Source organism: Canis lupus, chromosome 15 (genome assembly GCF_003254725.2).
Source record: "Canis lupus dingo isolate Sandy chromosome 15, ASM325472v2, whole genome shotgun sequence".
NCBI lineage: Eukaryota > Metazoa > Chordata > Mammalia > Carnivora > Canidae > Canis > Canis lupus.
This window is the reverse complement of record NC_064257.1, coordinates 39,373,678-39,400,467: the sequence shown is the minus strand read 5'-3', so window position 1 is coordinate 39,400,467 and position 26,790 is coordinate 39,373,678. Positions and strand designations below refer to the sequence as shown.

Genomic DNA, 26,790 nt, shown 5'->3' with positions numbered 1-26,790 from the left:
CCTAGAGAAAGGGATGATGACGCTCGACTCTTCAGCTAAACACAGCAAGAGAACCTATTTTTCTTGGGGGGTAAATAATGAATTTGAAACGTAGGTAGGGTAGTTATTCACAATTATTGGTTTGATTTGTTCAGAAGTATTCTGTTGTATAGAAGTACAATGTGTCTGTTTTTATTGGCTGCTTATTGATCTTAAAGAGAAAAGAATAGGTTTTGGCATGTGGGTAAAGTGGATCTGAACAGAAGGAAGGTCCTTACCTTCCACTAGGTTCCTTTCCTTTAACACAATCCTCCAAAAGCATCTTTTTATGACTAATGTAATATTGTCTCGAGAATTCTATTTATACACTCGCCTGATAAACCATTTTAAGCTTTTAAATTAACGTTTATTTTAAAGAATAAGACAGGAGGCCAGACAAAAAAATCCTGCAAAGTCTATAAGGAAGCTTCAAGTATCTGACTTTCAAGCCACTACCTGAACATGATCAGTTTTAAAGTAACAGGCAGGTTTGGGGCATTTTCATTAAATTATGTTAATTTTCCAAAATGGAGCGGGGTGCAAACGCTACTTGGAAAACTTATTATTCATAGAATCCAGTATGTAAGAAAATATATAAAAAAATTAAAAAATAATCATACAAATAATGCCTGAATTTCATCTGCAAAAAACTAGTTTGCACTTACAATTTTAAGGCAGTCCTGACATGGCACTTTTAAGTTGCCCGAGTCCAGTCTCATGAAGATTGTTATAGGCGTTGGCCTGACAGTATTGGTCTCCGTAATGAGTGATCGGAGGTATGTATTCAGTGGGATCCCAAGAAGTTTTTTCAAGCTTGATCCGTCTAAACCTTCCTCCAACCTTTCTCTCCCGCTTAGGAAAACAAGAGTGCAGGAGCCACCGCGGGGGGTGTCAGTCTTCACAACACACCTGCCCCACCCACCGCACACAATAAGCTTCCGTTCCAGAACTACAGCTACCGTCGGAAAGGACGCGGGCGGCGGGGCGCTGTTGGGAACCCAGGTCATCAGGTGCAGACCACCGGACTGACCCGGGCGGAGGCGGCTCCAATTTCCCAAAAGGGAACCGAGATGTCCACCGCGGAAACCCGAGCTCCAGGGCCCGAGAAAGGGGCTCTCCCTCCCGCAGACGACTCCGGCCCTGGTCCCCCGTCGCCTCGAGGCCTCTTCGGGGGACTCGGGCCTCTCGGATCCGCTCCCCGGAGCTCGCCACTCCCCCAGCCCCGGCTTCGCGCGGGCGCCCACCGTCCCGGCCGGCAGCCGGCAGGGCTGTCACCAGGCAACAGTCACCAGCTCCAAGAGCCTCGGGAGGCCTACCCCGGGGTGCGGGTCCTTCCCCATTCCCTCCTCGCGGGCCTCAGGAGCCCAACACGAGGGGCGGCAGGTGGAGGAGATCGCCCGGTGCCCGCGGGCGGTCACTCACCTCTTCCCCTCTTTCCCGGGAGGGGCGGCGCTGGAGCTCGCTTCCCCCGCCCCCCCAAACGCTTCCTGGCTGCTCCTGCTCAGCCTTAGCGCCCGGCCGCCGCCGTCGCCGCCCCTCACTCCATAGCCTCCTCCGCCCGCGCGGCCTCAGAGGCTGGAGCCGGAGGAGGGAAGGGGGAGGGGAGGGGAGGGACTGGGGAGGAAGAGTACGGGAGGGGGAAGAAGACCGAGAGACCGGCCAGTCGGACCATGACGTCACTTCCGGCGGGCTCGGAAGGGGCGGGGCCGGGAATGCAGGCCCCGCCCCGGCCCGGCGCTCGGGGGCGGTGTTACGAGCCAGGGGCGGAGCCTGAGGCGCAGCGCTGGCGACCGTGCTTCCGACGCCGCGGCCGGGCGGCTGGGCGGCTGGGGCAGCCGGAGGGAGCTTCCCGATCCGGGACCGGGCGGACGGGCCTTCGTGAGCCCTGACGGTGCCTTCTGCAGGGGCAGGAGGACCGAGAGCCCTATACATCCTAACCAAATGCGTCCTGAAGAAGCGGGTGGCTCGGACTTGGCTCCCGAGGGCCGCTCCTCCCCGGCGCACCTGCTCTGTCTGGTCCTGGATGACGAACCGCTGCTCCGCTTCTCCGGAGCTGCTCTCCCTGCGGTTCCGGGAAAGCCGTGCCTCCCAAACCTCAGTACGCACACGGATCATCTGAGGACTTTGTCCAGATGCAGTTGGGAGTAGGGTCTGACTCTGCATTTCTCCTTAGTTCCCAGAGGACGCCCATGCTGCTGCTGCCGCGCAGAAGGCTACACTTAGAACAACAGAGAGCTAAAGTAGGAGGCGGCAAGCACGAGAAGTATTTCCTTAACCTAGCCTGCCTGTTTAAGGAAGGTTACGGGGGCCGATGGCCTTACCTTGTCAGCACCAATCCCAGGCTCCTCGCCTTTCCACCCCACTGCAGCCTGCCCTCGGCCGACTCGCCCATCACTCCCTCGCCGCCTCCTCGGATTCCTCCCCGTCCACGTCCCACTGCCTGCCCCACACTCCGCACGATCCACAGGATCTCGGCCTAATAGATGGGGCTTCTATTACTGTCGCTTTGTCGTAAACATCAGGCTATATATAATGTAGAATTGGACATCCTGTTTCCAGTCAAGGGAGGAAAGAGCTTAAATTCTAGGATTCTAACAACACAACCCCGAGAAACCAGTCTAGATGTTTCAGCTTAGTACCTCGTCATTCTAAAAAGTGTTTAATTAAAAATTCACCGGGATACGGAAGATTGAGGAGTGACTGCTGAAGTATGGGTTTTGATCGTAGTGGCGGTTGCACAACTTTGTAAATACACTTTAAAAACCCGTTGAATTGTACATTTTAAATAATTAAAAAATAAAGATAAATTTTTTTAAAAAGGTGAATTTGTGGTATGTGAATTATATCTCAATTAACAATTTTAAAAAGAAAATTTTTACTATCTCCAACTAATTGAAAAATATTTTATTTATTCAGGAGAGATACAGAGAGAGACGCAGAGACATAGGCAGAGGGAGAAGCAGGCTCCCCAGGGAGCCAGGGATCACGACCTGAGCCAAAGGCAGAGGCTTAACCCAATGAGCCACATAGGCACCCTGTATAAATGTTTATTATTAGAAAGTTCACAAATATGTAGAATAAACAGTGAACACAAGGTTAATTGTTTGAAGGTGACCCTTCTAGACCTTTCTTTCTATTTATTTACATATATATGTTTGTAATTCAGGAATTCATTTTTATATAACTAAGATGATAGTATACACATGTCTACTTGTCTTTCATTTTTGTTTTGTTTTACATACTTAATGAAATCCTCCAGTGCTATATATCTCACTCTTCCAAATTCCCTACTGTTCAATATTCCACAGTAAGTCTATGACATAATTTACTTAAATGTTCCCCCAGATGATCAACATTTTTATTGTTTTCAGGTTTTCATTATTCCTCACAAATTTTTTCTTACAGAATAACTGGTAGATAAATTGATTAGTTTTATTCAGCTCCTTGCCCTAGATCTCTTTCATGAAAAGCTTGCCATTGCCCAAAAAAAGGCAAAAAGAAAAAAGAGAAAGCAAAGAGCCTCTTGAAGCTGCGGCTCTAATACTCAAGACTCCAATGTGTGTGTGTGCATTCCTTTTAAATATCCCCTAAAATAATATTATTCAAGATTAAGTGTCACTAGTAGTTAATCATGCAACACTAAGGGTATATAATTCACACAATAACATTTCATATCAGTAAAGCAAGTTCCTGGGTTTACTCTTTTTATCAGCAAACGGTGCAATCTTAGTAAATAAGTTATAGCTTACTTAAGATGAGAGGATGAAAAACTGGAGACACTGGCTGCAGAGATGCCATATAAAAGCATAAGGTTGTCAAAACCGGGAAACTTACATGTTTCTGTGTCATCTAAATTTGTAAAAAACCTTTAATTTTTTTTCTTTTCAGGATGCTCTGGTCCTTTTCAATCTACTCAGCTATAGGATGGTATTATTCACTCTCTTCAGACTCAAGTGGAAATTAAAAGGAGGCATAATTTATAAACATACAAAGACTGTTTTACTGGTTCTAATGCCATTGATGTAGTATTAAGTCATCTAATGCAAAATAAGTGCCTAAGAAGTAATGACACCTCTCAACGGAGTTTGTCTTTGTCAAGTTCTAATGAATCACAAAGTATTTTTCAATCACAAAGCTATTGAAAAATTAAAAGGAATTAGAATTTGAAGATTCAAACAGTAGTCTCTACAGGTTCCTAAGCCATAAATTATCTTATCTTTTTTTATTTTTTTTCTTTCAGAAGAAGTAAAGGAATCTGGGAATGGGTTACCTGATGAAATATAAGCAAAGGAATCTTTAAGGTTAGTGTTAGCCAAGATACTGTAATACATTGTGTTTAGGCTCTTATGGAACAGTCTTCATTGAGCAAAACTTAAATGTTATGTTTTTTGTTTTATTCGGAAGCCTATAAAAGAAAAGCCATGGGGAAATTAATCCATGTCTGCATTTGCTCTAAAACTGCTCTGGAAGACATTACCACATAAATTTTTTTAAGGATTTATACCAGGAAAACTTCTATCTTCTTTGATCATATGCTTTATAATTTTGAAAAATGACTTAGCCAAAGTAAAAAGATCCAAGGTTATCAGAAAACTCACAGTAAAAATTTTCTATCACATCATAGTAATCATAATAACTTTGGAATTAACATATATTCTTTCTCTTTTATTTATAATCCTAATTTGTCCTCTTTTGGTGATGCTCTATTATCTAATAAACTTATTACTCATGTATTTTATTGTAACCTCCCTGAAATCCTTTGTGGAAATAGGAAATGTCTAAATAAGTTTTAATAGGTTAAAATGTATATTTGAAATTTTGATCCCACATATAATAGAAAAGTTCACATATTATTTCCTAACAGACTAGGAGATGAAATTATTTCAAATCCTCCAGCACAAGGGATTGGTGAGGAAAGATTAGAGGAACTTATTCATACAATGAGTAGGAATGTGGCTTTACCTCCAAATATCCATGTTCTCTCACTTTCAAAAGAAGGTTATTTCAGTTGTCGTTATTCTTTCAGAACTTTGTAAGGAAGAACTGATTTTTTAAGTTACTTAATTTTTTTTAGAACAGTTTTAGGTTCACAAAAAAATTCAGCAGAAAGTAGAATCCACATGTATCCCCTGCCCCCATTACACATCAACATCCTGTACCAAGGTGATGTATTTGTTACACTCTGTGAACCTACTCTGGTTCATCATTATCACTCAAACCACATAGTTTACATTAGTGTTTACTCTTTGTGTTGTTATATTATATGGGTTTTGAGAAATGTATAATAACATGCATCCACCATTATAGAATCATACAGAATAGTTTCACTGCCTGAACATCTCTATACTTCACCTCTTCATCTTTCCCATCCTCCTAACTGCTAATAACCACTGATCTCTTGACTATCTTCAAGAATTGACTTTTCAAATATGATTAAAGTAGTGGTTAGTGTATTGATTCTCTATTCCTCTATTAGAGCTTCCTTCTACGTAGTGATTACATCAGACAAGTGAGGCAGCATAAATCCAATAATATTTATTTTTTACAATGACCATGATCAGGTTCTATCATCCATACTACCAGAAAAAAAAAGACATGTTAGCTCATTACCAGTCCTTACCATCTATAATCCAAGATCATCTTCTGCAAGGGTATCCTTTTTCCATTGTATAGGCCCTTCCCAAACATCTCCTTAACTTTCACATTTCAGGACAAACTAAGCAACCTGTTGTTCTACTCCTCTTACTTCATCTACTTGCAGTTTTCTCCTTATGATGCTGCTGAAGGTGGAAAGAAAAGCCTCATACCCAGGCAGTTAGGAGGGATGCATACATAACTCATTAGTGGTTACATCTTTTGCTGCATTTGCTTAAACCATTAAAGAAGCAAGACAGGAATGATTTCCATCTTGGAGGAGCAAAAAAATAACAATAATCAGGAGAAGTGTGATAAAGGAAAGATAAAGTGCCCAAAGTAGAGCAATAATAAGAGAAGAGGGCCTAGAAGAGAACCCTGAGGAAGACTACTGGATGGGCAGAAGATGAGGAACCAAGTGGAAGTGATTCTTATCTACTACTAATAAAAAAAAAAGCAAATTGGGGATCCCTGGGTGGCTCAGCAGTTTAGTGCTGCCTTTGGCCCAGGGCATGATCCTGGAGACCAGGGTTGAGTCCCACATCGGGCTCCCTGCATGGCACCTGCTTCTTCCTCTGCCTGTGTCTCTGCCTCTGTGTGTGTGTGTGTGTGTGTGTGTGTGTGTGTGTGTGTGTGTGATGAATAAATAAATAAATAAAATCTTTAAAAAAAATTGTCCCATCACTTCCCCTTGGGGATATAGTATATCTCTAGAAATTCCTAACATAAAGACGAGTGTAATTTATCAGTAAATACACTAATAAAAATAGTTTCCAGTTATTGGGCCTTTCCCTGTACTACACAATTTGTTATGCATTTTGCATGTATTATTTATAACCTAACAATAGGCCTGAGTAAGGGATAAAACTCCCATGTAATGGTTGGGGAAACTGAGACTCTGAAGGATAAATGAATCCCTAAGACACAGTATAGGAAGAAAGCTGGCATTCTGTAGTATTTTTAAAAATATTATTATTGAATGTGATACATTCAAATGGTCCTACAGGTTTTATTAAAAACTCGGAGTTCCCTACCCTGCTACTCTCACTCAGTTCCCCATCCTGAGAGACAACCATTTATAACTTGTATCTCCTATTTCTAAACAGCATGCTTATAATAATGCCGTATCATGATCTTTCAGTTTTGTGTACATCTATTCATTTGCTTTTTGTAAAGATTTTATTTATTTTAGAGAGAGAGCATGAGTGGTGGGAGGGGCAGATGGAAAGCGAGAGAATCTCAAGCAGACTTTTAGCATTGAGTGCTGAGCCCACTCAGTCCCAGGACCCTGAGATGGTGACCCCAAGCCAAAACCAAGAGTCAGATGCTCAACTGACTGAGTCACCTAGGCCCACCCCGCCCAAAACACTTTAAATAGTACATGTTTTTATATACTATTTTATGTGTGACATATTTAATAAAAAAATGTTGGATGAAATTAGGAGGAATATGGGTAGATTTAAGTCTATACCATTTAGCCTGAAATTCTAAACATTAAGTCACAAAACAAACTATTAAGTTTTGTAAAAAGAAAAAAGAGAGTTTTTATGTTAAAACAAGAATCAGCCAGGTCTGGAAACCACTGCTTTAGTTTAGACTGATTATTTTATAGATAAGGAAACAGAGAAATTAGATAAGTTGCCAAGTTTCCACACTTCACTAATGGCATCAAGATTTGGACTTAGATTTCCATACTTTTATCAGTGCTTTATCATTCTTATTGCAGCAAAGTGTTGCTAACTTATAAAATGAGAATGAGTGAAACGTATTTGGTATGTTTGCCCTTTAGCACAACTGAATGTGTCAGCCTTCGGAATAGAGAAACACAAACATTATTTTAGTTCTTTCTCATAAAAGCATAGTTTTCAGAGGAGTTTTTAATAAGTTACTAATAAGAAATCTCTTCATCTTCAAAAGCCTCTTAAATCTAGTAGTTTGGGGAGAAGGGGTTGTTCTTTGTTTTTGTTTGTAAAAAAAGGTTTGCAAAAGAGAACTAATGTTAAAATTGACTGATTGTTCTTGAATTTAACGCAAAAAAAAAAAAAAGATTTACTTGCTTGCAAGTTAAATTTTCAAACCAAAACTTTTTGAAGAAAGTGCATTTGGCAAAACATGGCTGGTTAAAGGTCCGGGTTGACTCAGTTGGTGAAGCATATGACTCTTTTTTTTCTTTTATGTTTCAAATTTTTGTTTAAATTCTAATTGACATATAGTATAATATTAGATTCAGAGAAGAATTTAGTGTTCCAACACTTACATATAACACCCAGTGCTCATCACAAGTGCCCTCCCTCCTTAATGCCCATAACCCATTTAGCCTATCCCCCCCCACCTCCCCTCCAGTAACTTAGTTTGTTCTCTATAGTTTAGAGTCTCCCTTACGGTTTACCTCTCTCTCTTTTTTTTTCCTTTCCCCTATATTCATCTGTTTTGTTCCTTAAATTGCGCATGAGAGTGAAATCATAAGATATTTGTCTTTCTGTGACTCATTTCACTTAGCATAATATTCTCTCTATCCATCCACGTTGTTGCAAATGGCAAGATTTCATTCTCATTTTTTTTCTTGCAAGATTTCATTCTTTTGAATGGCTAATTATTCCACTGCATGTGTGTATCACATCTTCTTTATCCATTCATCAGTCAGTGGATATTTGGTCTCTTTCCATAATTTAGCTATTGTTGATAAAAGCATGTGACTCTTGGGGCATCTAGGTGGCTCAGTCATTTAAGTGTCTGCCTTTAGCTCAGGTCATGATCCCCAGACACCCTGCTCAAGAGGGAGTCTACTTCTCCCTCTCTCTGTGATTCCCCTCCTCCCGCCCCAACCTCCTGCTGTCACTCATGCTCTCTCTCTCTCTCTCTCAAATGAATAAATTAAAATCTTAATAAGGAAAGAAGAAAGAAGAAAAGAAAGAAAGAAAAGAAAGAAAGAAAGAAAGAAAGAAAGAAAGAAAGAAAGAAAGAAAAAAGAAAGAAAGAAAGAAAGAGAGAGAGAAAGAAAGAAAGAGAGAGAAATCATGTGACTCTTGATCTCTGGTTGTGAGTCAAGCCCCATGAGTGTACAGCTTACTTTAAAAAAAAAGCTGGTTAAAGGTATGCAATTGGAAACACACCTATATAAATGTCAGTCAAGAAATAGAAATATTAGTTCCCCTATTTATGAGAAAAGCCATTTCTTAATTTTCCAATAACTGCAAGAACTACTTCACTTGAATTGAGAACTCTGCCAACAGTGGTAAAACAGTGTGATCGCTGTAGGATTCACTGCAAATTTGCATCTGTTTGGCAAGAAGCATTAAGATGAACCACCTTTGCTGACATTTGTTTGCTTTTTACAGTTATTTGATTTTTTTACTAATAATATTATGACTAATGTCGCAAGAACATATGTGTATCGTTTTAGAAATGTTAGGGTACAGAATCAACCTCTCCCGCACCTGTGTAGGGTAGGTCTCTCAACTGCCTATATCAGCTAGGGCAACTCCACCGTTTATAGGTTTCACTTGACTTCCAGAATATGTTTGGACAAAGGTTTCCTCAGTCAAAACAAAATTTGCGGGATCCCTGGGTGGCGCAGCGGTTTGGCGCCTGCCTTTGGCCCAGGGCGCGATCCTGGAGACCCGGGATCGAATCCCACATCGGGCTCCCGGTGCATGGAGCCTGCTTCTCCCTCTGCCTATGTCTCTGCCTCTCTCTCTCTCTCTCTCTGTGACTATCATAAATAAAAAAAAATTAAAAAAAAAAACAAAAAACAAAATTTGCATCCTAATGAACACACTGTATTCTTCCTACTAAAACATTTGTACACTTCATTAAATTGCCTGTTTACTTGTCTTTATTCCCACTAGAGTGTGAGGTACTTAGGGACAGTCCTTTTCTCATCCACCATTGCATCCACATTGAATAACACAGCGCCTCGCTGTGGGTAGGGTGTATAAACGTTTCATGGATGAATGGCGCAAGTACAGTCTCCTCATTGAATAAATATCTTCTTTTTATATATATATCCTATGCATATATACCTGGTGCACATGTGTGTGTGTGTGCATAAGCTATCCTAAACACTGGACAAATTGTACATTCATCAGATGCAGATGCTCTCCCCCTTGCATCCTCATCACTCAGCACAATGGTCACTTGAATATGAACTGCTCAATAAAGATGACCGTGGTGATGGTATGTGTTGCCACGATATCCTTTTTTGAGTTTGTGGGGCCTGAGTGGCTCAGTCAGTTAAGCGGCCGACTCTTGATTTCGGCTCAGAGCATGACATGAAGCCCTAAGTTGGGCTCTGTGCTCAGCAGAGAATCTACTTGTCTTTCTCCCTCTCACTCTCTCTGCTCCTCCTCCTCCCCCCCTGCTCATCCTCCCCCCTAAATCTTTAAAAAATATATCCTTCTTGAGTTTTATTTCTATGCACAGAATGAGCTATTTTGTTTATCATCTCTGCATTGGGCTGCTGCATTCTCAGCACGCACATTTCTCTGCTCCATCTCTTTGAGATCCTTGCTTACATATCATCTTCCCAATGTTAGTTCCCACACGTATTTTTTAAAATTGCAATACTACCCCATCTTGCCCTGCTTCTCTTCTTTTCTCTCCATAGAACTTACCACTAACCAACACACGACATATTTCGCTTTTTGTTTGTCTATTTATTGCCTCCCTCCCCTCCACCCTCGAATATAAGCTCCATTAGGGCAAGGATTTTTGCCTGTTTGGGGTATCATTATATTCCTGGCATGTAGAACAGTGTCTAGCACAAAATAAGTCTCAATAAACATTTGTTGAATAAATTAATGTCCTGCCTTGATGCTCCTGCAGAATACTCTTTTTTTCCAGTTTTGGACTTACTTATAATATATCTATTTGTCCTTCTCAGTGACTTCATAAAACTTGCCTTTGCACATTTCATATGTGGCTATCCCAGTCTCTCTTATTTAGAGTTTGGCTTCTGAAGGTCCATTAGTCTTTATGTATCTTTTTCTAACACCTATTCAGTACCAGGCCAAAAGGTTAGTACTAACAAACATGGCCTGATTGATTAGGGGCCATGTATGATCTCAAATCTTTACTAAAAGGTTGTTAATTTGATTTTTTTTTTTTTTTTTTTTTTTTGGCCATTAACTCAAAGGTAGCAAACTAAGAAGTTTTTGGGAGCCAGAGAGATCAGAGAGCCAGGGAGTACTTAAATATCAGACATGTAAAAATATATATATACCATTGTTTTGCTTGAAATGTATAGCCCTCACAGGCTATTTTTCCTTTTCCCATTTATCATAGACATATTAATATGTACAGGGAAATTGATTTTTACTATAGAAAACCAGGACAGTATCATGAAAATGGTAACTGAGGCCCTACCACACTGGGATACAATGGAGTGGTTGGGTTTGTGGTGAACCGGAAACAACATGCCAATCCAAAGGGGGTAACCACTAACTCGTATCAACTCTCTGTGCTCAAGTATTTGAATTCAAGCCCGGTGTTTTATGGGATCTTATGAATTTTTTTATAGGGAAGCTTGAAACCCAGAATTTTACATGAAAGCTGCCATTTCTATACAAGTTAATTTTATTCAAAATACTTTACAACCAAACAATCCATAGTTATGGTCCAAATTTAATACATAGGTTACCAGTTTGATAGCTCTGCGAAAGATTTACTATAGCTACTACTTTTATAATTTTGATTTAAAGGAAAAACAAAATGTTAATTATGATCTCATAATTAGGATAATGAAAAATTTCATGAACTCTAAAGAGGAATGACCAGAAACTCAAGTTAAGATTAACCTAATACTATATTTTAATTTAAAAATAAGAAACAACAGTTATCTCTGCCTTTTTGAGTAAAATTATAATTAGTAATCTCATATTCTCTCAGATGTGTACAATAATTCATAAGCTTGACTAGTAGTTTTTTTAAATTTGGAATTAACCTATTGTTGCCTTTAAAAGCTAGATCAGGGCAGCCCAGGTGGCTCAGCGGTTTAGCGCCGCCTTCAGCCCAGGGTGTGATGCTGGAGTCCTGCCATCGAGTCCCACATCAGGCTACGCATGGAGCCTGCTTCTCCCTCTGCCTCTGCCTCTCTCTTTCTCTCTCTCTCTGTGTCTCTCATGAATAAATAAATAAAATGTTAAAAAAAATGAAAAATAAATAAAAGCTAGATCAGGGGCATCTGGGTGGCTCAGTCAGTTAAGCAGCCAACTCTTGATCTTAGGGTTGTGAGTTCAAGCCCCATGCTGGGCTCCATGCTGGGCATGCAGCCTACTTAAAAAATGAATAAACAAACCAACCAATAAAAGCTAAATCATATCATTTTATAATCAACCTTAGCAGAAAATAAAATCAATGTGGCTTGTGACTTTGATGTCTATTTAAAGGTTAATTTTGGAAAGAAAAATTGTAATTCAGTAAATTTAAATGATCCTAACATTAAATTCATTTATTATATACATATTAAGGTAACTTTTATTTTTTTCATTTAGATATGAAAGAATTTTATAATATTGGTTGGCTGTGTGGATGTTATTTATCAACCTGATGGTTACTTACTTCTGTTTTAAGCTGTTTGGAAACCACAGATATTGCTATGTATTTTTCTACTGACTCACCTTCCATTCTTGGAAAATATTTTGGAGGCTTCAATTAAAATACAAATTCTTCAGTTAAGTAAGGAGGAAGATCTTATTCTCTCAAACACTTCTCTAGACAGAGAGGTTGTTCTAAGCTTATGTCTACCTGAGTAAATGATCATTTTTATTTTAAATAATTTATAGCTAAAAAATCCTTTCACATATTTTGTCCTTGGCATGTTAAGTTCTAAGAATACAACCATACATATACGCTAACAACATCTCTGTTTTATATATTAATCATTGTGAATTCTTATTTGATCTAACATAGAAAATCACCGGTTATGACCTATGAGATCGTTGGAAATCAGAGTGGTTTCATTCATATGAATTCAGTAATGATTTGTCAATCATCCATTCCTTGTGCCAACCCTGAGTGTTTTCCAAGGTTCTATCATTGTTTTATGACCCTAAGATAACAAAACCAACACAATTTCTACCAGTTTGTTTATCTCTGCCCTGCAAGAATCTATCACCTCGTAGGGGAGATATTCATAGAACAAAACATCACAGTCCAATGAGATAAGCCCTATCATAAAACCAGACTCATTTGTGGAGATGCTCAGGAAACCATATAACCTGAATGAGTCTCCCTCCTCTTTCCCTCCTAACTCCAAAGTACCCATCACTCTTGCATAAACCAGCTCTCAATAACTATAAGTATAAAACCTTGGGTCCTGTTAGGATTCCAGCAGGGAGATCCTGATATCTGATGCTTTCTCCCACATCAGCCAAATAAGAAAAGAACATTAGACTCTAACGCTGAGAACCAGAAAGCTTCAGATCCTGGGAGGTGTTAGGTGATCAGGGACCTGTGGACCCACTTAGTCAACTGTGGTCCTATTTGCACATGGTAGGTTTCTTTAATTCACAATGAGCCAAGAAAGACCCAAACAAATGGCTGAGTGTTCCTCGGCCCTTGAGACAGGGAGAGCAAAGGGATACCATCAGAGAAACAGGGTTTCCTTAGACACCACTGCAGGAAACAGCAGCCAGGTGGCCTTATATTGGTTGGCATTTCCAGTTGAAAAGTAATTCAACTGGCATTAATCTTTTCATCTGCAACATGAGAATCTAGAAGATAATTCGTCACATATGTTATGGTGGAATAAAAATGCATCTTGATTGGGCAAATATTTAGTATCTTTTTTTTCAAATAATAACAGAACACCACTCTGGAAAACTGTGTGGAGGTTCCTCAGAGTTAAAAATAGGGCAACCCCACTGGCGCAGTGGTTTGGCGCCGCCTGCAGCCCGGGGTGTGATCCTGGTGATCCTGGATCGAGTCCCACATCAAGTCCCACATCGGGCTCCCTGCGTGGAGCCTGCTTCTCTCTTTGCCTGTCTGTCTGTCTGTCTGTCTGTCTGTCTCTGTATGTGTGTGTGTGTGTGTCTCTATGAATAAACAATAAAGAGACCTGGAGGGACCTGGAGGGTATTGTGCTGAATGAAATAAGTCCATCGGAAAAGGACAAACATTATATGATCTCATTCATTTGGGGAATATAAAAATTACTGAAAAGGAATAAAGGGAAAGGAGAGAAAATGAGTGAAAATATCAGTGAGGGTGACAAAACATGAGAGACTCCTAACCCTGGGAAACGAACAAGGGGTAGTGGAAAGGGAGGTGGGAGGGGGATTGGGGTGACTGGGTGATGGGCACTGAGGGGGGCACTTGGAGGGATGAGCACTGGGTATTATGCTATATGTTGGCAAATTGAACTCCAATAAAAAAAAGTTTTTTTAAGTTAAAAAAAAAATAATCGAAGTGGGAAAAGCAAGGGAATCCCTCATGGAAACACCAAGTGCAGATGAACTCCTCTGAACAAAACCTAGGAAAACTAGAAATAATGAAAAGGTGACCAAAAAATATTTTAATTCCTTGAAAACAAATGTATGTGGTGGTATTTGGTGAAGAAAAAAGCTATTCTCTCTAATTTACTCTCATAATCATCCAGCAAAATTTATTAAAATTCTTCTCCTCAGGGATCCCTGGGTGGCGCAGCGGTTTGGCGCCTGCCTTTGGCCCGGGGCGCGATCCTGGGGACCCGGGATCGAATCCCACGTCGGGCTCCCGGTGCATGGAGCCTGCTTCTCCCTCGGCCTGTGTCTCTGCCTCTCTCTCTCTCTCTGTGACTATCATAAATAAATAAAAATTGAAAAAAAAATATTTAATAAAATTCTTCTCCTCAAAATTAGTCTCTTTAGATCTGATTAAATGTAAGCTAGACTTTATTAGATGTTATCAAACAGTGTTTAGGTAGTTTAGTGGAAATGTTAACTATTGATTTGTTTTTTTTGTTTTGTTTTGTTTTTGTTTTGTTTTGTTTTGGTTTTTTGTTTGTTTGTTTGTTTGTTTTTACCTCTGGGGTTGACAATCAGCTTATTAATGCAACAATTAAATGTTTGGATATTTCCCTGACCAGTTATAGCCACAGCTAATCAGCAGTTAGTGCAAAACAGCAAAAGATAAGATTGAGAATACAGAAGAAGATGCTCTTTGATGTCATAGTAAAATACTATAACCAAGAGAGAGATCGTCTATTAACTGATGAGGATTCTGATATTTAGTCAGGAATTACAGAACTTTTAGGTAAAAATTTTTTTTTAACTTTAGTTTTTTTGTATAATAAAATATTTTTAAAGCTTTATTTATTTTAGATATGGGGGGTCGGGGGAGGAGCAGAGGGAGAAGGACAAACAAACTGTGCTGAGCACAGAGCCAGTGGCAGGGCTCAGTCTCATGACCCTGAGATCATGACCTAAGCTGAAACCAACAGTTGGACACTTAAGTGGCACAGTCACCCAGATGCCCCTAAAATATTTTTTCCCCTAAAATATTTTTAAAGAGACAGATTTCATGGGGCATACCTGGCAGGCTCAGTCAGTGAAGCATGTGACTCTTGATCTCATGGTCATGAGTTCAAGCCCCACACTGAGCATAGAGCTTACTTAAAAATAAATAAATAAATAAATAGCAGAACATTCAATGAACTGAGTATTATATTTTAATATTTTTCTTCAATGATGCCTAAGTACTTCATGAACTCTTTTTTCACTTCACTAATGTTACCTGCCACATGAATTGTACTATCAACTGTATCAACTGAAGTACAGGACATCGGATCTAAGGTAATTATATCACAGAGGCACTGTAAGAACATTTTTTTTTTAAGATTTTTTTATTTTTTATTTATTCATGAGAGACACAGAGCTAGAGAGAGAGAGGCAGAGACACAGGCAGAGGGAGAAGCAGGCCCCATGCAGGGAGCCAGATGTGGGACTCGATCCTGGGTCTCCAGGATCACACCCCGGGCTGCAGGCGGCACTAAACCGCTGCGCCCACTGGGGCTGCCCAGAACATATTTTAATAATAGTACAGGATTAGAGAGAGCTAAGGCATCCGGAAATATTCATTTCTGATGTATTAATTTGGAGATTTTTCACCAAAATAAAAATCGAGTGACATAGTATCATGTCACTTTTTTTTAGCTATATAGGCAGCCATATAACTTCATGTTAAAAACAAAATACTATTTGATAATGCTGGATGGAATTATGCAGGTGTTTGGCATGTAGAATTATAAAGCTGTACTCATTTATTTATTTGGGGGTGGGTGGGAGGGAGGGACAGAGAGCGTGGGCTAGTGTGACGGCAGGGGGAGGGGCAGAAGGGCAGAGAGAGGAAGAGGGAAAGAATGCCCAGCAGACTTCTCCCCTAGCTCCAGCCAGGCAGCAGACTCGATCCCATGATCCATGAGATCATGACCTGAGCCAAAACCAAGAGTTGGTCCCTCAACTGAATGAGCCATCCAGGTGCTCCTGGCCTGTAGAATTATAAGGATAATTTCCTGTGTGTTTGAAATATTTTAATGCAAAAAATGAAATAAAAACTTTTAACGAAATTTTTTTTATTTTTTTAACGAAAATTTTTAATGAAATAAAAACTTCTTAGTGTAAAAAAGAATCCACAAACCAAATACAGCCTCATAGCTTTATAACCAACTACCGAGTATGACAACCTCTATTTTTTTGTAACCTTTGTTATAGAAAATGAATAAAGAACAGAAGCCCTTGAAGCAACCTAACTGTATCTAAGACTGTTACTGCACACATTACAGAGGCATTATGAGGGCTACTTGCTTTCATGACTATTATATGGAAACCTAACACCCACAAGTCTCAAAAACTGGTGGGAAAAAAATGCAGTAGCGGGTTTATAATTTTCTGGTCTTTAAAAAAAAATCATTCAAGCTGAGATTAATCTTTTGGTTTATTTTTATTTTTTAAAAAAGATTTATTTATTTATTCATGAGAGACACAGAGAGAGAGTGGCAGAGACATAGGCAGAGGGAGAAGCAGGCTCCCCATAGGGAGCCTGATGCAGGACTGGATCCCAGGATCCTGGGATCATGACCTGGGCCAAAGACAGATGCTCAGCCACTGAGCCACCCAGGCGTCCCAATCTTTCTGTTTACAGTGTCATCACAAAATAGTGGTCCTGAAAACGCCTGTCAAAGTAGTTTTGCGAACAAGATCATTATTAGAAATCTGGGCAGAACAAGCAGTCCAGTTTCTACTGGAGCAACCCGCGGAGCTCCTCGAGGTGGCTCTGGCACCTGGCCCAGCACATCTCTGACGAAGCTACTTGTGTCCAGCACAAAAGTCAAACCATTCCCGTCCTAAATAATTTCCTGAGTACCCGTGACAGGGGAAATTTGAAGGAATTCTGCTTCCCCACACCCACTAAAAAGAAAGAGGCCGACTCACAACAATGCTGATACCTGCACTGATTGATTCATCTCTTCAACCGGTTTCTGGTGATGCCTGTGCCCGGGGCTGCTGCTCGGGGTGACAACAGCTCAGCAGACACACTGTGTGGCAAGCCCTGGAGGTGCTTCTATCCAAGCAAGGGACAAGAGGTGATTAAAAAAAAAAAAAAAAAAAACCAACAAATCAGGTCATGTAGTTTGATAGAAAGGAATACTTGCAATAAAAAAAGAAGAAGAAAAGAAAAAAAGAGATGGCTGAGGGGCCTCAGGGTGCTAGGGCGAGGGTGAGAGGGAACTTAGGTGTCAGGGTGGCCAAGGTGGGCCTCCTGCCTGAGAAAAGAAGAATAGAGCAAAGACTGGAAGGGTGGGGAGAGAATCGGCCAAATGGCTGTGAGGGCAGGATAGTGTCTTGGGCAGAGAGGATGGATGTGGTGCAGAGGACCTAGGGGTCATGCACCCTTGGGTGCTAAGGACTTCAGAAGTGGGGAGTAGAGGGGAGAGCAGTAGGGGCTGAAGCTGCAGCACAGACATTCTTTCTGTTCGAATACAATGGGGAATCTTTGGAGGGTTTGAGCAGAACCGTAGATTGGCTTGACCCCGGCTTTTATATGGAGAATGGGCCATCAGGGGTGAGGGTAGAGAAGCAGGGGTACCTTTTCTGAGGCTGTTTTCATCATGTGGGCAAGAGATGTGGGGACTGGATGTGGAGGAGTAGCAATCATCAGGAAGACATGGTGCAGATTCTCCATGGATCTTGAAATATCTTAGAACAAGTTGGTCTTTTGATCTCACTCCGTATTTTAGCTCCACACAGTGGTACTTCTGGTGACGTTATTTCTCTACGGCCTCTACCAAGAAGTGTTCCCTCTTCAATTTTTTTCTTTTGCTTCATCTAAGAAAATTCTGGTGTCACAAGAAACATATTGGCTCAAATTCTGTAGCAGTTCTGTGAACCTAAACTGAGGCTTCTTTTCCATTATTTCAGAGAAAAAGATGTATTGAGTCCATTGAGTGGAAGCAGTCCTCCATTGACGCATTTTGTTGTTTTCTCTAAGTGCCATTCCCAATGCATAACCCTAAGATCAAGAGTTGCAGGGTCCACTGATGGCATCAGCTGGGTGCTCCCCATCCCAATGATGAATGTTGAATGAAATATATTCTAAAAGCTCATCCATAAGTCCGTTGTTATTCTGCACCTAGTTTTTCATCAAAATCATCATCATCATCATCATCATCACTGGAGGTTAGCCCCAACCTATGTAAACCTTTAATTCTACAGGCACTAAACCAGTATTCGTGGGTCTGATTCTTGGGTGCAGTAGCCCCCAGATCCCAACTAGGGATCTAGACTGACCATGTCCTCGGCCCCCTGCCTCCTTACCACCTAACCTCTCCACATCCTCCTTTCCCACCCCTCCTCCTCCTCTGGGTACATGAATTATCTTTCCTACCTGTGGCAGAGAAATCAGAAGCTGTTTTTCTTTTTTCTTTTTCTTTTTCTTTTCTTTTTCTTTTTTTGACCTCCCTGTCAAGTGGAACTAGCAGAGAAACTCACTGGGTCAGATTTTGTTGACAGGTCATAGAAGAGGTAGACATCAGAGAAGGTGGGGGTGGGACTCAGGGTGCAGGGCAGTGGGGGGGGGGGACAGGCTCCTGGAGATGAGGGATGGGGTATTCCAGAGTGGCTGACATGGGGCACTGATGAGAGGGACTCTCCAAGGTGCTCAGCATTCCCCCAGTGCAGGGCTTCCTGATGCTGCTGATTGTCTGGAGCATTTTTCTCCCAAGACTGCTTATGCCCTCACAGCTGCTGAGGCCCCTGCTTGAAATATCACCCCCTCAGACATTCAGAGGGCTTGTGGGAGACAGCTACCCATCTCCTCTCTAACCTCTGACCCTGCTTTCTGCTTTCCTAACAGCACTTAACCCTGCCTGAAATCCTATTTCATATTTGCTGATTTTTTTTTTTGTCTTTCTCTCCCAAGAGAATGTAAGTCTCTCCCATGAGTTCAGAAACTTTTTTTTTTTTCCAACGTCAGGAACTCGGTCTCTTTATTTATCACCTAGGATGGGGCCTGGGACATAGTAGGTCCTCACAAAGTTCTCAGAGAACGACAGAATGAGTCCACGGGGGCAACTCTGTGGCTGGAAATCGGCAGGACATTGAAGCTGATGGAAAGGAAGTCCAGTATCTAAGAGAGAAGAGCTCAGCATCCATGTGCCTAGGGAGTGCTCTGTGTAAAGGGAGTAGCCACTGGATTATCTACCCTACACACAACAGTGATTTGCGATGATTTTCATGTGACCCAAACTTTTTTTAAATCTTTTTTTTTTAAGATTTTATTTATTTATTCATAGAGACAGAGACAGAGGAGAGAGAGAGAGAGAGAGAGAGAGAGAGAGAAGCAGGCTCCATGCAGAGAGCCTGACGCGGGACTCGATCCAGGGCCTCCAGGATCACGCCCTGTGCTGCAGGCGGCGCTAAACCGCTGCGCCACGGGCGCTGCCCCCAAACTTTTTTTTAAAAAAAGAATACAGTTTTACTGTAGTTTAAAGCTCCCATTTGTACGCAGACCATGTAATCACAAGGTAAGCTTATGTAGACCACTGTTATTATGGAAGCATAAATAATTTTCAATATTATAGGAGAGCATTATCCTAAGGCTTGGTTGACCTAGTTGCAGTTAAAGCACATATGTGCAAGCAGAAAATAGAATTTGAAGAATTCCAAAAAAAGTTTCACGTACTCCTACCCTTTATAATTCAGAGGCCTTCTGCTACCCATCCCCTCTCCTCATCTGCAATCCTCTTCCCTTACTCATTGGTCAGAAATATTGAGAGGTTTTTGTTTTTTTATGTTGCATCCTGGCTGGAAAAAAAATTCATATTGAATATTTGAACACACCAGGTTTTATGTAGATTCTGGTTACTTTATTGGATCTGGTTGTAAGAAACTCAAGAACCTTCTACATGGGGAAGATCCAGCTGTCCTATCAGGTATGGATTCAGATTTGTTCCTTCTTTATCATTAAGTGACTATTAGAGCCCAGTAAGTTGGAGAGGACCCAAGGGTGAGAATGTGAATAAATATATAATATTATAAAAGGCAGTTACATGAAGGTTATTTCTTTGAACTGCAGAGTTCTTTCTGAAAGTCTGATGACCTTTCATCTAAAAAGGTGACAATTTTCTCTCAGTGCTGCTCCCAAGTCTCCCCTCCCCTCCTGCCTGTTACCCACCTGCTGCGTCCTTGCTCCTGTGCTCTTTCTGGTCGCTTTATCTGATTCCCTCAGGTTCTTTCTCTCCCGTGTCCTTCTCCCTCCCCGCCCTTCCCTTCTCTTCTGTAGGAAATAACCTAGTTTTATAGAGGAGGAGCCTGATCTTCCCGGGGGAGCAAATTCCACGATTTGTTTCACTCAATGTCTTGCGGCAATTGATCTGATTCCTTGATTTTCTTTAAACTAGCAAATATTTTCAATATGAATTTCCCAAGAATAGCATAATAGACCTAACTGTAGGTGCGGGGGCCAGATCGCCCAGGCAAGTCACTTAATCTCCTTGTGCTTCAGCTTTTCCTCATTGACAAGATGGGAATAATAATGCCATCTACCCTACTGGGTAATAATGATTACATATTTAATATTTATACTTAATACTAATATTATAAATTCAAAATGTTACAAGTATTTAAATATTATTTTTTAAGATTCTATTTATTTATTCACAAGAGACACAGAGAGGCAGAGGGAGAAGGAGGCTGCCTGCGGGGAGCCCGATGTGGGACTTGATCCGGGGACCTGAAGGCAGAGGCTCAATCACTGAGCCCCCCAGGTGCCCCCCTCCCTCTCTGTTTTTGAGTTGGTTAGTTCACTTTGTGGCTTCATTTTCTCAATGCCATAGGTTGTGGATTCAATCCCTGTTGAAAATTATGCTCTAATACACTCTTTTGTGGTCTTAACTTGTGCCTTGATCTGAGAAGCATGTGTCATAAGTACTTGAAAAAATATATTTATAACTATGGTCCTGTTTTATCTTTTTGTCCAAAGACTGTTAGGACAGTTTCTTGAATTTGAATGCTTAGAGTCAAAGTTCTCAACTAAGAGTCTGCGAAAAGATTTCAGAGGGCTGAAATACAGTGTACTTTCTGAAGTTATGTTCAGTTGTTTGTTTATATGTGCTTGTGGTATTTTTCTATGAAGTCATCCACAGATGGAACTGGAGGGTATTATGCTGAGTGAAATTAGTCAATCAAACATTATATGGTCTCATTCACTTGGGGAATATAAAAAAGTGAAAGGGAATAAAGGGGAAAGGAGAGAAAATGAGTGGGAAATATAAGAGAGGGAGACAAAACATGAGAGACACCTAACTCTGGGAAACAAACAAGGGGTAGTGGAAAGGGAAGTGGGCGGGGGGTTGGGGTGATTGGGTGATGGGCACTGAGGGGGGCACTTGATGGGATGAGCACTGGGTGTTATGCTATATGTTGGCAAATCGAACTCCAATAAAAAAATAATTTAAAAAATCATCCATAGCATCTCCAGGTTTTCAAAGGGTATTACGAGCTAAGTACATTAAGAACCACCAGATTAGGGCACCTGGGAGGCCCAGTGGTTGAGTGTCTGCCTTCAGCTCAGGTCATGATCCCAGGGTCTGTGGAATCGAGTCCCGCATCGGGCTGCCCACAGGGAGCCTGCTTCTCCCTCTGCCTCTCCCCCTTGTGCTCTCTCCCTCTCTCTCTCAAATAAACAAATAAAATCTTAAAAAAAAACAAAAAACTACCAAATTAGAGAATCAACACTATTGATTCTGTCAGAGAATATACTAAAGACCTTTATTGAGGTATATTTATATATTTTCCACATTTTACTTTTACTTTGTGGATGAACCACTATTCTTAATGTCCAGATATTATGTTAAGATAAGGGTATTAGCTGAATGAATTCCGAGTTCCTGCCCATCTAAAACAACAAAACAAAACAAAACCCACAGTAAAATAATCTTATGACCCTAGAAGATGTAACCACCCTAATCTGTGTATGGTTCTTTTGAGTTGAGGAGGAAATTAATATAACCTCCAGGAGAAGACCGGAAAGGGTGGTTCTAGAGAGATGAGGAAAACCCTGGAAACATACCGCCAAATGCTCCTGATTGGAGGGGGTGCAGGGGGAAGGGGTCCCCTTATTAGGAAGGTCCCCATTTCAATGTTGTCTGTGAGTCAGGCGTGGGGATTGTCACCTGCAATGGGAAACGCTGGCACTTTGAGAAAAGCATTAGGATGTTCCCACGTCCTTGAATGTGCCGCTCAGATTATATACAACCTCAAGGAATCATCTTCCCTCTGAGCTGGTTTTGTTCAGTTTTTAATTTCTGGAATAAAAATAGACATGCCTAGATATGTGGTTCTAAGACTGGGCCAGAAATGGCCAAGAGGCAAAGGCCAGCATGCAGTGCAGCAGTGACGCCATTACATGGGCCTGGTGTCAGGGTTCTTGATTTACTCCTTGACCTATTTGAGTTCAGAGGGGAAAAGGCTAGCCAGCGAGCACCCTACATTGGATGCAACCCAATTCAGAATCCGTAGAATTACTAGGAGTTGTTCAGCAACACTTGAACTATTTTACTGCCATAGAAAGTGAATGAAAACGTGTCATAACGCCCCTTGGTGAAGCTTACCCTGATAATATAAATATACGTAGACGCTGCTACTCAATTACACTTGTTTACAAAGAAAACCTTGACTTCTACTGAATGGTTTTTGGCCGTTCTGAGGTATGAATTCCTACCCCAGCAGTTCCCTCCACTGGAGACAGCTCCTCAGGTCAGTCACCCTGCTTACGACTTCTCCAGGGTATTGGCCTTCAACTGTGGGTTAAACCTTTTCATTTTTGATGGAGGCTTATAAACAAAGTTTTGTTTTTCCCCTGTATAAAAAAAGGGCCGGCTCCAATGATAAGAAAGATTACATCCTGTTAGAACATTCAATGAATTTCTGTGAGAATTGACAGCCCGATTCATCAGTGCTTAAGCTTCTGCTTCAACTCCTTATGCACATTCTCAGGTACTATCCAGGTAAATTAAAGTTTTGTTTTGTTTTTCTGAGGTGCCCAGGTGGCTCCGTCAGCCAAGCACCCACCAGGCTCTCGGTTTCGGCTCTTGGCACAATCTCAGGTGGTGACATGGAGCCCCACGCTGGGACGTGTGCCGCTGAGTGTAGATCCTACTTGGGATTCTCTTACTCTCCCTCTGCCCCTTCCCCTTCTCTCTCTCTCAGAGAGGAAAAAAAAAGAGAGAAAAAAAGATCTTTTAACTCAAATGCTGAGAGAAAACTTTTCTCCTTTCACAATGTATATACATGGAGAATGTTCAAAACTGAAAGGCATTCTTGAGACTTTTCTCCCTGGCCATCTTTCTGCCCTGTACCCAACGAGTGGACTTGGAGGTGTTTTTAGTAAGCAGTGAGGATATTCGCATTTTATGTGAAAGCTCATCTAAAGGCCTCTACTGGGAAGGCTAGGCTTGGTAGTGTCAGGTGGACAACAGAGCCTACGCTGGCAATGCGGGCTAGCTTCTTTCCTAGTCATCCCAGTGCTTGCTCAATTCTATTACATTCTGGGACACTTCCCTCAGCTTCTAGTCTTCAGTAGTGTCCATTCTGCTATCCAACCCATCAATTAAGCATAAATAATTCTATTTTTAATTTCTAGGATCTGTTTGGTTTGAGAGAGAAAGCGTGCACACAAGCAGGGAGAAGGGAGGAATAGAGGGATAGGACCTATTTTGCTATGGTAACCTGTTGTGATAGATGCAATTCCCTCATTAGTCTTTTGAGAATATTATAAAGTTTATTTTATTCCCTTAGGGGTTTGTTCTTGTTGGATTCATGTACCTCTTGTGGTGTTTTAAGTATCCCTCAAATGTTTAATGTTTTGTTTTGTTTTTTTTTCTTTTACAAATTCCCGTTTACCTGTTGATGAATTGAAGTTCTAATTATGGTGCCTTTCCCTGGCAGGAGGAAAGCTATGCTAAGTGCCCTACGGTCCTGCCCTGTCAGAATTTTTTCTAATGAGGTCTGAGCTCTTACCTTTAGCCTGAGATCAGTGCCACAATCGGCTGTTCCCTTCAAGATTTTTTTTTCTCTATGCCTTTATTTTTAATTTTTTTTTAATTTTTTTTTTTAATTTTCATTTATTTATGATAGTCACAGAGAGAGAGGCAAAGACACAGGCAGAGGGAGAAGCAGGCTCCATGCACCGGAAGCAGGCTCCAGGCACCGGGAGCCAGATGTGGGATTCGATCCTGGGTCTCCAGGATCACGCCCGGGGCCAAAGACAGGCGTTAAACCGCTGCGCCACCCAAGGATCCCTCTCTATGCCTTTAGTGGATGTAAATCTATTTTAGATGGTTAGGGAACCCTTACACTTCAACTCTTTCTGCTGAGCCTCAATTTCAAGAAAGTGAGTAGGGTTTGGCTGTTTCTAATTCATTTAATGGCTCCTCCGTGATTTCCTATTCTCTGTATTTGTCCTAAGATTAAAATATCCCTGGAATTGTTATGTCTTTGGTAGTTTTCTCCTGCCTTGACCTGGAACACAGGTTTTCTTGTTCTTGATTCTCTTACAATCTAATCTCACTTATTTTTCATCTTTGAGAAATTCCTCTTGTTCACCGATAGCACCCTTTGTGTTTCCAAGTCACTTAAGGTTTTACTCTATCAAAATAGTGTGAACTATTTCATGCACGCAGTATAGATTCTACTACAATGAACACCCCTGTGCCCACCATCCAGCTTGAGAAATAATATACCACCACAATATAGTACTTAAGCGTTCCCTGTGTATTCATCCCTGATCTCATTTACTTTCCTCCCTTCTCCACTGGAAATATTTAAAGGGATTTGGGACATGAAGTAGGTGAACGTGATCGGTTTGCTATGCCAAGCCAAACACCACTGAATTAAAAATTTCAAAACCAAGACAGAAGAGTGTTTGAGAGGACTGTTCTATCATAATTACTCATTGGTGTAAATCCTAATACTTTATTGTCTTAAGGGGTATACAATGCATGGACAACACTGGAACATGTTATTTCGATGCATGCAATTTGCAATAAAAAAAAAAAGATGAACTCTAATGTGCCTAAGTTCTCATTCCACGTTTAGTGGATTTTAAGACTGTTGGTCCAGTTTTGGGTTTTGGTTTTTGTTTTTCCTTTCAGATTATACAAAACTTTGTCCTGCTGATAAATTTCATTTTGCTTAGGATAGCCCAAATGAGTTTCTGCTGTTTGCAAGCAAAGAAGCCTACCTGCTCCATTCATGTCATTGCCAGCTATTTCCTTAAACTGGAGGGTGTTTTTGCACCCCTATATAAAAGTTTTGGTTTTTTTTTTAAGATTTATTTATTCATGAGAGACACAGACTGAGAGAGAGAGAGGCAAAGACATAGGCAGAGGGGGAAGGAGAAGCAGGATCCTCACAGGGAGCCCAATGTGGGACTCCGTCCCGGATTCTGGGATCATGACCTGAGCCGAAGGCAGGTGCCCAACCACTGAGCCACCCAGGCATCCCCTTATGTAAGAGTTTTTAAAACCAAACTAACATTTGTTCCAAGAGTTTTTGACCAACCCTGAGTTAACTTCAAATTTCTTTTCATCCTAAAAAATGGTGTATTTTTGCAAAGGAAATAATCTATTTCTGCCAACACAGTACTAATCAAAAAGCACTTTAATAAACTGGCTTTAGTTTCCACTCTTTCCAACTTATTCTAAATAAAAAATAAATGTTAAACACAAATAAGATTAGTCTTCCCAACTTTAGTATGTACAAATAAAAATCACAATTTTTAGACGAAATACTTAGTTCTAAAAGAGAAACTGTATCAGCCAGAAAACACTTTTAGCCAATCCTTTGTACTCATCGTAACAAAAAAAGCACTCCAAGGAAAACTGACCAGCGAGACAGTTACATTTGTACTTTCAGATATAAAGAATTAAATTTAAAATGCATTCACTCTTTCATCTTCTAATGAAAGATAACCTATTCTCAGAAACAGTGTGAGCACTGTTATGGTAGTCTAACTCCTACATGAAAATATGAGCTGAGAAACAGTTTACTGGAATAACATAGCTAAGAAACCTTTGAAAATTAGCTGAGGATCAAAGTATTTTCTATAAGTTCAAGATCTTATCTTAGGATGAAAGGTAATACAGGTTCTTAATCTACTTTAAAAAGAACATTGAAATTAAACCTTTCAATCACAAACAGTCAAAACTTTTAATTCAGAATGTTTCTTAAATATCAAATTTCTCTTCACAGACGCTATGTCCATTTTCTTCGTAATCTTCTCTTGTTACTACCATATCTTCAAAATCGTCATTCTCTGATATCAATTTTCCACCTTCCCAGGCATAAGTAATAGGGCTGAAAATAAAGTTAAAATAAGTGAACCCAGATGACGGCACAGAACTGAAATGCCAGAAAACATTCATTAGTAGCTAAAACATAGCAATCTCTACCCAACTTAATTTAACAGAGAATCACTTGTGAAAATAAGCAATAAAAAAAAAAAAAAAAAAAAAAAGAAAATAAGCAATAAGCTTCATAGGAATAAGGTAAACTAAGAAAGAAAAGAACCTCAGCCACCAGTTTAACTAAGCGTTCTTTGTTTCCCTATGCCCTGAATTTACAGACCCTCCACTTCTAATAATAAACAAGAATACAAAAGATC

At 40.7% G+C, this 26,790-nt stretch overlaps 3 protein-coding genes and 1 long non-coding RNA gene across 9 annotated transcripts in view; 2 read left to right on the top strand and 2 right to left on the bottom strand.

The window, feature by feature from the left end:
• SCYL2 (SCY1 like pseudokinase 2) overlaps positions 1–1,579 on the bottom strand; it is a 63,252-nt gene extending 61,673 nt beyond the window's left edge. Inside the window, exon 1 of one of the 3 annotated variants that reach the window (XM_025438719.3) lies at positions 1,441–1,579. The gene's annotated coding sequence lies outside the window, so the exon portion shown is untranslated. Of the gene's footprint in view, positions 1–683; positions 890–1,440 lie in introns of those variants that run through there. The other 2 variants (XM_035699350.2, XM_035699346.2) reach the window with 2 other exon arrangements.
• Positions 1,580–1,698: 119 nt separating this feature from the next.
• Positions 1,699–2,843, top strand: LOC125752524 (uncharacterized). The gene is made up of 2 exons (XR_007402262.1): positions 1,699–2,116; positions 2,192–2,843. It is a non-coding gene; the product is annotated as an uncharacterized LOC125752524 (long non-coding RNA).
• Positions 2,844–3,809: 966 nt separating this feature from the next.
• On the top strand, positions 3,810–12,404 carry DEPDC4 (DEP domain containing 4). The gene is given in 6 exon segments (XM_049094252.1): positions 3,810–3,822; positions 3,907–4,090; positions 4,092–4,139; positions 4,141–4,263; positions 4,856–5,016; positions 12,223–12,404. Coding segments are annotated over 6 exon segments (711 nt in total).
• A 13,365-nt stretch (positions 12,405–25,769) lies between these two features.
• The window catches only part of ACTR6 (actin related protein 6), a 29,562-nt gene continuing 28,541 nt past the window's right edge, over positions 25,770–26,790 (bottom strand). For all 4 annotated transcript variants that reach the window (XM_025439528.3, XM_049094014.1, XM_025439527.3 and 1 more), the window contains exon 11: positions 25,770–26,483. In XM_025439528.3, the coding sequence (XP_025295313.1) occupies positions 26,449–26,483 (35 nt within the window). In that variant the 3' untranslated portion in view covers positions 25,770–26,448. The remainder of the gene's footprint in view (positions 26,484–26,790) is intronic.